The sequence below is a fragment of the Galeopterus variegatus genome, unplaced genomic scaffold, assembly GCF_000696425.1.
Source record: "Galeopterus variegatus unplaced genomic scaffold, G_variegatus-3.0.2 Scaffold326, whole genome shotgun sequence".
Classification (NCBI taxonomy): domain Eukaryota; kingdom Metazoa; phylum Chordata; class Mammalia; order Dermoptera; family Cynocephalidae; genus Galeopterus; species Galeopterus variegatus.
The window spans coordinates 458689-473765 of NW_007726437.1; the positions used below are offsets into that span (position 1 = coordinate 458689).

The 15077-nt window shown below is 34.9% G+C and overlaps 1 protein-coding gene across 1 annotated transcript in view; it reads right to left on the reverse strand.

The window, feature by feature from the left end:
* The window catches only part of ITGA8 (integrin, alpha 8), a gene marked incomplete at its 5' end in the record, with an annotated part of 186133 nt that overhangs the window by 142000 nt on the left and 29056 nt on the right, over nucleotides 1-15077 (reverse strand). Inside the window, 5 exons of the mRNA XM_008567535.1 lie at nucleotides 900-1025; nucleotides 4506-4551; nucleotides 5667-5728; nucleotides 10596-10719; nucleotides 14629-14729. Coding sequence (XP_008565757.1) covers nucleotides 900-1025; nucleotides 4506-4551; nucleotides 5667-5728; nucleotides 10596-10719; nucleotides 14629-14729 — 459 coding nt within the window. The remainder of the gene's footprint in view (nucleotides 1-899; nucleotides 1026-4505; nucleotides 4552-5666; nucleotides 5729-10595; nucleotides 10720-14628; nucleotides 14730-15077) is intronic.

Genomic DNA, 15077 nt, shown 5'->3' on the forward strand with positions numbered 1-15077 from the left:
GCCATAGTACTGCTTTATTATGAAGTCTCTACACACATTATAAAATAAAAGTTAAGGATCCTGTAAAGGGAAATTTAATCACATCAATATGAACACTTTTATACTACATCCTGGAAGCATAACACTACCGATTTTAAGTAGGAGCATGGCAAAACCAGTCAGTCAGTCAAAGATTCTGAGGTCAATGTTAAAAGCATAAATGCTTCATAATCTACATTTCGGTGTAAATGGTGGCTGTTGCATTTTCTCAGCTGCCAATTCATCGTGAGCAGACAGATACCGTGAAAGTTGTTTTTTTGTGCTTAGGTTTTGCTATTTCTGATCACCAATAAGGCCGCCTTCTTAATTCCTTTAATAATGGTTTTCCACAAATTTCACGTAGCTCTAAAGTGAGATAGAACTATACTGACCAAACATAACCACATTTTTTTTCAAATTCATCGAGCAATCACAATGCCACTAGGATATGGATATCAAAGGTAGGAAATAGTAGTGGTGAAATGACATTGTGTGGCTTGCACATAATAAATGTTGAGAATATTCTAGCAATTAGAAAGTCTCTTGCTGCTGCTGTAGACACTGGAGAGGGCTGCTGTCACATTGCCCCTCTAGCACTGGTAGCAGCCCCTCTAACACATAGCATCAACTACTGGCGAAATATTTTACATGTAAGATACTGTCATGGAACCTACAAAATAGCTACTAAAATTATGCAGGTTATACATTATGGCTGAAAAAAATAATAATGTTTAGAAAGAAAAGTTGAGTTCACTTTAACTAATAAGAAAATTTTCATAAGATGCCAAATAACATCAGATAAGTGAGGAATAAAATCTGCATCTATATTTAACATGCTTGTCTTTTGAGAAACCACAAATATCTCAAGCAATGGATCTCACCCAGGTAACTATCGTCGTAGGAAGCTGGAGCCACTTCTGTCTGCTTTTCTCCAGCCAGTTTCCTTAGAATATCCTTGAATGAGTAATTTGCAATGATATCTGCAATACTGGCAGTGATCACTTGACCTGTATTTAAACAAATTAACACATTAACCGAATGAATGCAAGAGACAGGACCTCCTAAACAGACACAGAATGACATACACTCTCTGGAAAGCTATCACGGAATTGCTTGCATTTTTCATGATGAATTTTCCTGCCTGCCACTAGAACTGTGAGGCAGAATTGATAACAGCTGGATAGAGTTTTCCATTCTGATTGACAACCGGAGATGAACTACAATATTTTATCTGTCTTCTTGTGCTTTCCATGTAAATATTCCCACCACCTCCCAATGATAAAAGTATCGAAGTGGAGACACTTGCAGGCAAAATTTGTGTGATTAAGTTTTTTTCTAAGATGTTCTAGTGAGAAGCAAACTTCAAGATCATCTAGCCAAATGTAACTTCTCATAGGTGGAAAGAACTGAGGCCCAAAGACCTTATGTGCATTCTCTAAGGTCACACGGTTTTGCTAGTAGGATATTTGGCATTATGACCAAGGTCTCTTTTGGCTTCTAAGAAGACTTTTTGTGTTCTTGCAAAGTACAAATGTTGTATTAAATCTGGATCACTTATTCAATTAATACATTGTAAAACATATCAGCTAAGTTAAAGAAAGGAATTACATAATCTTCAAGCCATTTACTTTTTATGATAAAATTATGACAGTAGGAAGCAGCCAGGTCCCAGGAGATCCAGAATTTTAGCAAAAAAAGAATCTATGGCCACCATCAATGACATGATAAAAACTTTGGCTAATCTCTCCCCAATAAAGTCACTCTCAGAAGTCTTGAAATATGATTGTATTGGAGTAGACTAAAATGACAATGGTATTTACACATGAATTTATGAACAGTGTCTATAGAATTTGCCAATTTTCTCTTCAAGTATCTCAACGACAGCCAGCAATTTTCAACTACGATATCTATGCACTCCCACATTTAGTATGGACATCTAAGGCAAAAGTGTGATCTCATGCTTTTTGGGAGAAAACTGGAAAAATGTTTCCAAAAGACTAACATTTAACATTGCTTTTAAAGCCAAATTACTCATTGGGAATTCACATATAATCCCCATAGTCTTTTTCTTTGAAGTCCAAAAAGGAATAAAACTGTCAAACCAGGTCATAAATATTTCCAAGTGACTGGGACTAAAATGACTGTTCTGATATTAAGACAATGGTATTTACACATGAATTTATGAACAGTGTCTATAGAATTTGCCAATTTTCTCTTCGTTAAAGCTAAACACCCCTTTCCCTCCATGCCATATACACATTGCCTCTGCTTTCCTTTAGCTGTGTCAGTAAACACTATAATCTTAAGCCTGAATAAAATTTTAAATTATATATCTTAGACAAATGCTTCTATATGCCTGGCCATGGCTAATTTTCAGCAAATCATTTGTATCAGACATTTGTTTTCAACTTAAGGAAGGGAATGAATTACATGAAATTAACCAAGCGAATTAGAAGAAAATCTTTTTAAACAAACATAATTTTTATTTTATATTCATCTGTTGTGTAAAATATTTTGTTTTTCAGTTTTCAAGATAAATTTAAAGTCCAAAATGTTAACTATTTGATGTTCATAATTGTATTACATGAATTAAGCTTAATGGTGATTTAAAAAAATTTTTTTGTAATGATGTTTTTCTTTTTTTTCTTTTGAATTGAAACATAACTGATTATACATATTTATGGGGTACAGAGTTGATGGAGATTTTATGTAAAATTTTATCATAAATCTATCTCTCCTGCATCTTTCCCATTGGCTATTGAACATGATCAGTTCTCTTCCATGACAACAAAACAAAACAAAAAATCCTCCGTCAACTCTTCATCTGTCTCAGATTCTACGCTCTCTTGATTCTAAACTTTACAGCCAAAATGCAGTCTATATTCTCTGCCTTCTCTCTTTAAGCATCCCATCCATACCTGTGGCTTCAGTTATTGCCAATACGTAAGTGATGTGAATTTACATTCCACCCCAGCTATCTTCTCTGAGCTTAAGCCCACATATCTAAGTACTTATGGGAAAGCTCCTGGATATCTTCAACATTTTCATACTCATCATAACCAAAAGCGAACTCATCCTCTTCCCTTTCCAACCCACTCCAAAGCTGTTCTCTTCCCTTGTTCTCCATGTCCGTGACTAGCTACGACAATTCAGTTGCTAAAGTCAGAAGCACATCCTTGACATCCTTCTCTCACCTCCATATATCGAACCCACTCCAAAGCTGTTCTCTTCCCTTGTTCTCCATGTCCGTGACTAGCTATGACAATTCAGTTGCTAAAGTCAGAAGCACATCCTTGACATCCTTCTCTCACCTCCATATATCCAATCCATTGTTGAGGCTGTTTATTTTGCCTCCAAAGTGTCTCTCAAATTTCTCCTCTTTTTCATTCTGTACCATCACCATTCTAAGAAGCAAATGTCTTTATCTTTAACTTATAGCTAGTTGACCCTATAAACTTATAATTAGTTTATAACCTTATAACTAATTTCCTGATATTTCACTTTGGCCACCTTCCAATCCACTTTCTATATTGCAGCTGGAGTGATCTTTTGAAAACACAAATGTGATCATAGCATCCCATCCTTAAAATTCTCTAATAGTTAGTGTCCCATTATTCTCAGGACAAACAATACCTTCTCACTCTAGCTAAAGCCATCCATTTAAACTCTTAAGATCCACCAGTGGTTTCCCAGTGTTTGTGGGATGAGGACAAAACTGCAAGCCCTCGTGGTGCGTGGGGCCACTGCATCCCCCTCCAGCAGCTCTTCCCTGTCTCTCTTTACTCTTCCCTCCGTTCTCACCCACTCTGCACTCCTTTATGCCACAGAACGTTTGCACATAGTCCCTTCTCTCTTCACCTAGGTAACTCCTGCTCAAGGTCGAGATCTCAGTTTAGGGTTGCTTGCTCCCAAATTAGTTGGCCTTAGGGCTGCTGCTGGCCTCTGCAGCCCCTTAATAAAAATTAGAAGAGGGCATGTCCTCTGGGCAGATGCTGTCCTGCACCTGAGCTCATGGCTCCATATGCAGAGCACAGGTTGTTTTCCAGCTCCATGTGAGCCAATGGTCAGAGTACAAAACAAACCTTAGAAGCCTCGTATGGCCCCATCATGACAAACCTTTCCTTCATAGTGTGACTCATGCTTGGAATGTCTCAGGCACTTGTGTGGATATTCGATTAATGCCTGTCCTTTTCCTAGATATTAACCTCCCAGTCTGTTTTCACTCACTGATGTACCCCCGGCATCTAGCACAAAGCCTGCCAGAGCCTCCATAAATTCTTAGTGAAGCAGTGAATTGTTAAGTTGGGAGAGTATTTTAAAATATCGCTAATATAATAAAGTACAAGTCGAAGTAATGTTTCATTCGGGAAACTGTGAATACAGATATTAAATTAATGTAATAAAAAGTCAACAGTTGGTGTCACTTCTGCTTCATCTCTTTGTTAGTAACAACCAATGTGCTTTCCTCTTCTGCTAACAGAACATACCTTGCCAGTAAAAACTTCCAGGTCCGCCTACTATAAGGTCTCCATTCTACAAAACAGAAAAGAGCAACAGCAGCAGCAATTGGAAAAGAAACACTGGCATTTTTTAAAGGGTGATAAATCATGGGTAATAAGCATTGCTCTAACAATTTGTTATACATAAAAAAGCAATTTTTAAAAGAGGCACTTATATCTGAGGCCTGCAGGTCATTTTCTTTCTCTTTTTGCTTTCAATTATTGAGTGTGTTATCATATTAAATAATTTTAATTTGACTCATTAGGTACATTGAATTTTCTCCCATGAGAATACATAAATTCAGTTTTTGGCACTGGTAAGCAAAATATCAACATGTCTAATGCCGTGCAGTTTAGCAGATGTGGTCTTGTGAGCCTGGGTGATGGAAAGAAAATTCCATTCCAATTTATTTCAAGGCCCTAGTAATAACTATTTTTTTTTTCATACATTTTCAAACCCACCTCCTGCTCAGGAGGAAAAGCAAATACTCCATGCTAGCAAATATTAACATTTTCTCATCTACTTAGAGCCCCACCTTCCACGCCCTACACCTCTAACTCTCAGTGGTAAAACACAAAATAAAACAAAAAAGCAATGATAAAAAACACAATGATAAGCAATAAAACAGTTCATATGTTGATGGAATTTGTCTATACTATTTTCAAAATCATAGAATCTTTGCCCCCTATATTCTACCTAGACATCTCTGTTTTTAATTTTGTGAAAGGATATATTAATTTTAACTTGAATATTAAATCTAATTGGTCGATTACTGAGATAAAGCTGAGATAAAGCAATTTATAGATTTTTGTGACCCTTTTAGAAACACATTGGGTTTTTTTACTGGGTTTTTGAGATTTTCACTTAAAAACGATTGCCACAAAGGGTGGGAAGAATACCATTGTTTTTCATTGTAAGTATTTCTGTACTACAATACGCTGTCATGTGCGTAGATTACTTTAATAAACATAAACAGCAAACAGAAAAAAAATTAAAGAAGTAGTTACCAGTACAGGCTAGATATGTACCTAAAGGTTCTTTGGCTGTTGTTTGGGCTGTGGAGGGGGAGGTGTGGTGGGAGTGAGAGGCAGACGGTAAAAAAAAACAAAACATTAAATATTAGAAGCTGTAAGACCAAAAGAATTTACCTTATAAAAGTCCAGACTAAAACCTGCTTGGCAGTAACCCTGACCTTCAGGATCAGCATTGCCTAGAATGATAAAAATATATAAATGTTATAACATCATCATTTCTAAGATATACTTTAATAACTAATTTAGGATATTCTTTTTTTTTCTGTAGACTTCTAAACTTAAAATGATCTATATGTGTTTTATATTTATTTAAAAAATTAATTCCAAGTAATTTATTAAACATATTTCCATCTATTTTCTTATTCCCAATATCTTGTGATTCTGCAGTGATAGTAGGAGTAACATTACTTTGGGTAATTATATTGGATTTTTACAACTCATGTCCATTTGAAGAAAGAAAACCTCCATCTTTGCAAATTCCCCCCGTGGCAGTCATGTGTCTTTTATTTGCCCACTCATTCTGAGCGAAGGCACATGTGTTTGTCATTCCTAACTGATGACGCCTTGAGAAAGAGAGAGGTAAACAAGATCCCCTGTGGATGCTTTCTGCTGGTGACACAGATGAGCATTTCCACTCTCATGCATTTTAATAGGAAGTTAATTTTAAATTTTCCAATTATGATAAGTTAGGTAAATTGAGAAATTGCATTTCTGGTCACAATTAATCTCTCAGGGACATTGCAATGCTAATGCTAACAAAAGAGAAAACTCTCTAGTAATGATTTATCTTGTATTCTATCCAATTCATGAACTGAATGTTCAATACACTCTCATTGTATAGTTTTGTAAGCGATAGGCAGGCCAACATGTGGAGTTCAAGGATATAGTTATTAAAGTCTCTAGGGCATTAGGATCAGGAATCTCCTACTTTGTCTTTTGTGTGTGTGTGTGTGTGTGTGTGTGTGTGTGTGTGTGTGACCAGTAAGGGGATCGCAACACTTGGCTTGGTGTCGTCTGCACCATGCTCAGCCAGTGAGTGCACCAGCCATCCCTATATAGGATCCGAACCTGCTGCGGGAGCGCCGCTGCGCTCCCAAGCACCCCACTCTCCCAAGTGCGCCACAGGCCGGCCCAGGAATTTACTACTTTGTAACATGTACTTTAAAAGAGTTTCTACAACTTCTAAAGTGCTTAAAGTATAGCCAAAATGTAGTTAGGTGGAGAGAATATGAGTCATTATATGGTTAGATATAAACATGTAAATAATCACTCCTTTCTTATCAAGCATGTGCCTGAATGGAAATCAAAATAAGAGGACAGAAAAGGAAATGCACATCATCACAGGGAGAATTTATAGGCTGGGCATGTGCCTGTTCCAGAAAGTTTTTGAAATAAATCTGGCCTTTCCAGATTTTCCTAGAATGTCTTGTATTTTTCTTTCCTTTGGTCAGTACTTAGCTAATTTAAGCATTGTAATCATTGATTCTTTCCAGATGATCCTCTCATTTTTAAAAATACTTTTCTACCTCATACACTGTATTTTAACAAAATTTGCTTCTTATTTTACAACTGTATTTTCTGATTTATAGTTATATATGGAGTTTATAGCTATATATATATATATATATATAGCTATAAACTCCATATATAACTATATATATAGTTATATATGGAGTTTATAGCTATATATATATATATATATATAGGAATATATAGTTATATATATATATATATAACTATATATATAGTTATATATGGAGTTTATAGCTATATATATATATATATATAGGAATCCTATAAAGTTTCCTAAAAGCTCATCTGTATAAGCTTAAATTGCTGGATACCAGTTTTCTAGAAGGTCATGTGTGTAAATGTTTATATGTATCCAGAAACATATATAAATACATAATATATTACTACATGAACATATATGTGTTCCCTTTAGTACACTTAAGAAATGTATTGTAAATGCATAAACTTTTTCAAAAATCCTCTTAGAAATCAACTCTATTTTTTTTAATATTCAAAAATGAAGAAACATGACCATTCTTTGAAATTATTTTGCTTTAAAACAGAAAACTGAAAAAAATAAAGAGAAGATACTAACTTTTCACAAAATTCATCAAGAAAATAACCCACTTGAAATGTGTAAGGGTAATTATAATAGAGTGTGAGTTTCCTTCCTTTACAAAGTCATTTTTTTCTTGTTGAATTACAATTTATGAGAGCTGAAGAAATCTTTTTCCCAGAACTTCAGAGCATCTGTGAAACTTTAGAACTGTGTCCCAGCGTGAACTCTGCTGATCCTTCACTACTATTTGTTGGCTTCTGAAGGAAAATGGAAGAGTGTATGTGAACCATTCGCACCTGAATTATGAATGACCGTGAGAGCTGTAGACATGTCATTAATATGAATGAGCAGGTTAGCTCCCACATAGTTTATGGAAGCAGCGGAGGGCATTGGTGTTATAGAATTAACTGGAGGTACTGACCGTGAGAGCTGTAGACATGTCATTAATACGAATGAGCAGGTTATCTCCCACATAGTTTATGGAAGCAGCGGAGGGCATTGGTGTTATAGAATTAACTGGAGGTACTTTAAATTCTCTTTTGAAAATAATATCGCTGATGTTTCTGTTCTGTGATATCGACCATGTGCTCATGAACAAGCTGGCTTTGTGTTAATGAACTGTGAACTTCTTAGCATGATGAAAGTCTGCTCCTTGGATGACTTGAGGAGGGAGAAGTATTAGGAGGAAGAGAGAGACCAGGAGGATATGAAAATTGTGCACTCACACCAGAGTTGAAAGAATTCTTGGCAATTTATTTAGCTGTTCTGTCACTCAACATGAGCTCCATTTTCCCTGTGTTGAGCTATTCTTTTATGTAGGGAAATAAAGAGTAAATACATTGGCATCGTGATGTGCCCATGTAACTCAAGCTACAAGCGTAATATAATTTATGTTTTTAGATAACGGCTCGAACCCATACTGAAACTTTTGCCCCCCATCTACATTCCATGTGCCGTATATTAATCTGAGCTCTCACATCACACAGGCAGTCAGGCAAAAAGGCAGAACAGGAAGCAGTGACAGGTTTTATAAAAGATTGTCCTTGATATTAGTTGGAAGAATACGATATATCATGAAGGCAAAAGGTGTGTGAAGGATCAGTTCATCTTTTTAGTTACAACAGTTTGCCGAGGTAGGAATCTTTAGTGAATCATGAAAAATATAATATGGATAGGTGTATGCATTGATGAAACAAGTTCAGTATTAAATTTCAGCTCTACCATTAATTTTCTCAGTAAATTGGAGATTTTATTTATCTTTCTACCTGAGTTTTATCTTTAACATTATAACACTGACCTCTTACCAAACCCAGGAGCACAGCACCTTGTGAAGACACAGACTGTGCCTTTTATTGCCTGTACCTGGGAAGCTCCTCCCTGCCCTCCTCCGAGAGTCATTTGCTAAGAGAATCCCTTCCTATCATCTGTCTAACCCCCACCACACTCTCCTCCCCAGTCATTCCCTCCTCTCTTGCCTTGATGTTTTTATTTGTAGCACTTTCCACTACCTGACATTATATTATGAACTTATTTATTTACACGTTTGTTGTCAGTCTGTCTCCCCCACTAGAATGTCAGTCCCTTGAAGGGGAGGTCGGGGGTGGGGATGTGTTCTCTTCTTCTTTGCTGTATTCTCTAAACATAGAATAGTTAGTGCTCAATGTGTTTAACAAACATGTTGAATAGTCTCATTACCTACAAAGAATTCCCATTTTAAAGCTATTTAAAATAATATCCTTATTTCACAGACTATTCATTTAGATGACATCAGTTGTAATGTGAAGAAGCATCTGATTTATTTCAGTATTTTAAAACAGAAATTCATAATCTTCTCCTTGTAAAATCCTCACCAAAAACCATCAGAGTTAAAATGTTCCACTCAGTTCTTGAGATCTCTAAATCTCGGTGGCCTCTTTGTTAACCCTCTAATATCACTGATCCATTCTCTATCTTCATGTTTTATTTCTTATATTTGCTCATTATCTCGTCTAAATTAATCTTGGATTTTTTAAAAAATAATTTGAATTGGAACAATTTACTTATAGCTTTACAGATCAAACTAATTTGAAATTAAGGTTTAAAAAAATCTATATCCTGAAATCACTGTAATGTTCTTTCTAATGACATTTTTCCCCTTAAAGTGGTCTGGTGAATTATCAAGAATAAGATTGAATATCCATTGATTGCTTTTCAAGAAATCCCAATTATCTACCTGGTACATAGAAAACTGTAGTTCACAGAAGGACTCAGAGTAGCTCAATCAATCGATCAATCAATCAATCAATCAATGATGCTATCTCAAAGTCCTTGGGTATCCCTCAAAGATGAAGCAATTATATAGCAATGCCTCAGAGATGGCAGTCACAGGCTTACTTTAAAGAATGCTGTGCTGGAAGATTCCTAGAACTGCCAGATGAGATTTGGACTCTAAGTATACAGAGTCTTTTTGAAAAGAGGAGATTAAACACCTTTAGCAGAAAAGTGTACCATGCAGATAATTTAAGTACACAGATACCAAAGAAAGCAACAGCCATGGAGAACACAGGCCAGACAGAAATTTCAAGCTAAATGTGTCCCCAGGTCCAAGCATGCTAACTAATACCATCCTGCAATAAACAAGTAAAGTGGGCAGTCAGTATTCTTTAGAACTCAGGGTGTGAAGTTTGAATAGCAACTGGCAGTTTAAGTCCTAAAAGAAGGAACCAATCAATTCTGCTGTCAATATCTAAAAGCAGACATTTTCTAAAATGTGGGATAGAATCAGTAGAATTCCCCGCCTTGGCCCTACTGTCAAAGCAAGACAGCCACTAAGGCTGTCAAAAATCTTCACCCCCGACTCTTTTTCCTTGTAATGCTTTCCTTGTAACGTTTGATATAACATATCAATGGTGTTTTGAGCTTACTTGCACTCCTGTCTAGAACAGAAAAGCTCTTGAGCTAAATCTCAGTTTCAAGGAATAAAAATAACTTACTGTTCCGACAAGGAGAGTATTCAGCATATGCACTGAAATTCTGAATTGCTACATAGCAAGTGCCAACTGGATCCTTTTCTCGTGTTGGTTTAAGAGTTCTCCAGTGATATAAAGGAGCACAGGCCTATGAAACATCAGAGATAAAACATATATTTTTGATGTAGGTTTCTCATATAATATTTTGATTTGAATTATTGATTAGTATATCTACATTTATGGCAAACTATGTTAAATTATTAGGTGAATTAATTGGCCTCCAGCATGCTAATGAGTACCTTGGTAGTGAGAATTAATTAACTTTCGAAGCCAATTCTTAACATTAATAAACTGTAAAATTGGCAAAAATTAAACACATATAAGAGAATGAGTTTTTCTCCCCATAGAATTTTAAATTAAATAAAAGTAACCTGGCAAAAGAAAGCACTTTCTAAAAGCAAAAAGTCAGATTTTCTTTTCTTTTTTTAAAATGGACCAACATAAAAGCAAAGGATCATGCAAACATGAATGAATCAGTGATGACTTAAAATAAGAACTCGTTCCTTTTTTGTCTAATTGTTGCTTAAAAAACAAACAAAAACCAACTTTCAAATTAAAAGATGCAAACAAGTTTGTAAATCTCTGTTTTGTGGTTTCCCCTCGTTTATCACTGATGTTGCATCTCGCAGATTTTTAACAATGACTTTCATCTGGACATGCTATCCATCTCCCTTGTCATAGTGTTTTTGGCTTTATTTTTCATTTAATGGTTTTTATTCATGGCAAAACTGAAGGTAAAAGACATCTTGTGCCTGTTTTTAGCAGTTTTATTGGATGATTAGTCACTCAAAGAGTAACTGTTAATGACTACAAGCATTTCCAAGGTACTAATCACTGGATCTGAAGTGATTCAAGATTCTGACTCTGCTTGTTATGCGGAAATTTATTTAAGTAAACTCTAAGGACCTCAGAAAACCTTTTTTGAGGGAGGTGAGTTATCCAGACCATTCTATAAGTGCCTTCTTTATTCTGAGAAGGCAAAAAACTAAAGGTTAGGAATAAAATGTTCAATGTTTATTTCCAGTTAATACATAGAATGGTAAATTAAATAATGGTGCATAGTGAACAAGCATTTGCTCACACTGTGCAGCATCTTTTAGAATTTATTTAACTGCCTACAGCACTTAACATAGAGCTTTTCATATAAAATTTGCTTAATAGAAGTATGTTGAATTAAATGCATGCTTAATTGCTATATTTTTGCTTTTATGATATATAATTTGTCACGTCAGAAAATTATTTGCTGCCTCATTCATGCCTTCTAATTTTAGGAATATTTCTCTGGAGCAAATAAGACATAGGTTATGAAATTCTACCTTATGATGCCATTTCTGGGAACATATGAAGGATCTTCAATATGTTCATGGAAAAATTCGTATTTTTTCCATGAACTTTTTGAAGTATCCTCATATTATGGTGAAAACAGGAAACTGCCTCTAAATTGGTTTGCCTAATATCAGGAATTTTACCAGCAAAAACTAATTTAAACAACAGTCAGAAAAGTATGATGTTTGTGTAAAATGCTCTGGATGCTTCAGAAGAAAAACAGGAAACTGCCTCTAAATTGGTTTGCCTAATATCAGGAATTTTACCAGCAAAAATTAATTTAAACAACAGTCAGAAAAGTATGATGTTTGTGTAAAATGCTCTGGATGCTTCAGAAGCTTGAATTCTAAAAAGAGCACAATATTTGAAAGAATGGATATGAAATCCTCTTTAAGTAAATTAAAAACATTAAAGTTGCTAGGAATGAGAGAGGCAATAAGTGTGTACAAAACACAGGCACTTTTTGGACTTCTATTTGGCTTGCTTGAATCCTCTGTAAGTGTGTTGTACCCAACTGTCCAAGCACTCATGTCTAACTAAGGACACAAAATTACAGAGTCCTAGAATATGGAGCTACAGCCAATATTCTCATTTGCTAGCATCACACTGAAAACAATTCCAGAAAAGTGAAAACAGATCCCAATTTAAAAGTCCTCTTGTGCTTCCAAATGTGTCCTTGGTAATCCAGTTCAATATGTAACTCCATTTAGTACTACATATTCTCAAGTAAATCACCCTCTACAACTTCAGGTTTTGGGTTTGGCCTGTCTATATATGTCAAGTCTTGATCAATACCCCAAAACTCTCTAACTCATCTAGGTTCCCTTATCGTAGGGCCCTCTTAATGAACCGACAAGTTGTCTGGTCAATACATTCAGCATGAGGTGTAAATGGTGGAACACAGGGGGGTCTGGGCAGAGAAGCTGTGTATCCTGTGTAGCTCAATATTATGCAATTGGCTTCACCTTCTGTCTCAACAAGGGACATTTAATGCTAAGACAATTCTTTCCAGTGTTTGCCTGATGTCAGCTCTAAAAAGTTACCCTTTTTATATCTGCTTAGTTTCACACAGATGTGAAACACACTGATGTATGTGCTTGGGCTTTGACCCAAACCAAACATGTATACCCATGATACCTTGATATTAAAAATGATACTTCTGTAGGCAGCATTTTGCAGTTCTAACAATTGTGTCATATAGGATAGAATTTAATTCTTTATTCTGATATATTTCAGCACTCAAAGAAAAAAATTAACTTGAAATATACTTTATATTATCCTATGTCCCATTACATAATTTAGTAAATGTAACAATGCCAAAAATTTACCATTTTTATTATGAACATGGTGATTATTTTATTTTCAATGGTTTTGAAGGTTTCTACAAATATTGAACAAATGTTCAACAATTGTATGTTTCAGATAAATTATCAAGACATTAAAAAAAATCAATGTAGTACTCAAAAGATTTTTTTTAACCCCAAACAGTTATGAGATAAAATTAACTTTTCAATAGTAATTCCCATAAGTCATATACACTAAAGGATTAAAAAGTTCTTACCAATTCTGGAATGCGAAAACTATATTAATGCAAATATAATTCTACAGGGAATATATTGTAAATGCTGGGTTTCTAACTAGAGAGGGTTCTCTATATTTTATACATTACCTGTTTTATGTCAAAATCTTTTTTGGGGGTTAACCACAGACTAAATAAAGCAAGGCATTTCCTTTAGATACTTATTCTTAATAAATCATAATTCAAATAGCTTTAAACAAATCCTAAAAGCCAAAGTTATTTCTTTATTGTTGTAAAGAAATTGAAGCCAATAGATTAAAAAATTCCCCAAACTGAAAAAAAAAAACTTCCAGATCAGTTCAATAGTCATTTATTTCTCAATAACTTAGACATGTATCAATGCTTGGAACAACAAGAGAATAGAATCATAAAGTCATAGTATATAAAGCTGAAAGATATCTATTTGGGAGTGAGTGTTTTTACTTTAAAAGGTGATAATAAGGTCCGGCCTGTGGCTCACTCGGGAGAGTACGGTGCTGATAACACCAAGGCCACGGGTTCAGATCCCATATAGGGATGGCCGGTTTGCTCACTGGGAGAGCGTGGTGCTGACAACACCAAGTCAAGGGTTAAGATCCCCTTACCGGTCATCTTTAAAAAAAAAAAAAAAAAAAAAAAGGTGGTAATAAACTCAGAGAATCATGCAGTTAGTAGGTTTATTATTTTTATTATTACAGAAAGGTTCACTTTATAAAGGATCCATGATACCATAGTAGATTAACTTTTTAAACATCCTTATTGCAACGGTTCTATTTCTGTGGTTAAATTTTAAGCAGCCCTTTAAGGCAATCTTAAGCAATAGAGTATTTAGTGCTTCAAGATTTATCTTTTATTTTTCTACCTTTCTTCATTTTTGAAATATTGAAAATGTGTAACTGATCATCTGGAAAACAGGCTTTATTTCCTATATTTTTGAACACTAAAATAGATTCTTTAACTTTAAGCACTAAATTTCTTTTAAAATTTCAATAAGCTTATCTTTGAAAGTCTAACATGTCCCTATATGAAAGGATTTTCTACAAATGAGCTTTCAAACATTTTGGTCCACATAGTATGACCAAGCACTACCACAAACACACAATTCATACTCACCACAACTCTCCCTTTGTGAGCTTTCACTGTTGCTCCAAACCATTGATTTGATTTAAACTCTATAGGTTCTCTGGTTCCATTAACTCTGATCTTTCTGTTGTCTGACAAAGAGGATATGAATTGTTAATAATTTGTAAAACATGGCCACCAATTAAAATACATAATAGTAAATTTGTACACTGAAAATATTTGAAGAACTAACACCAATCCTTCTCAAACTCTTCTAGAAAATTGAAGAGGAGGGAATATTTCCAAAGACCATCATTATCCTGGTACTAAAGACAGACAAGAACACTACGAGAAAAGAAAATTACAGGCCAATATCCTGATAAACATAGATGCAAAAATTCTCTACAAAATACTAGCAACTAGAATTCAGCAGCACATTAAAAGGATCATTCAACATGATTCAGGAGGATTTATCCCTGAGATGCAAGGATGGTTCAATA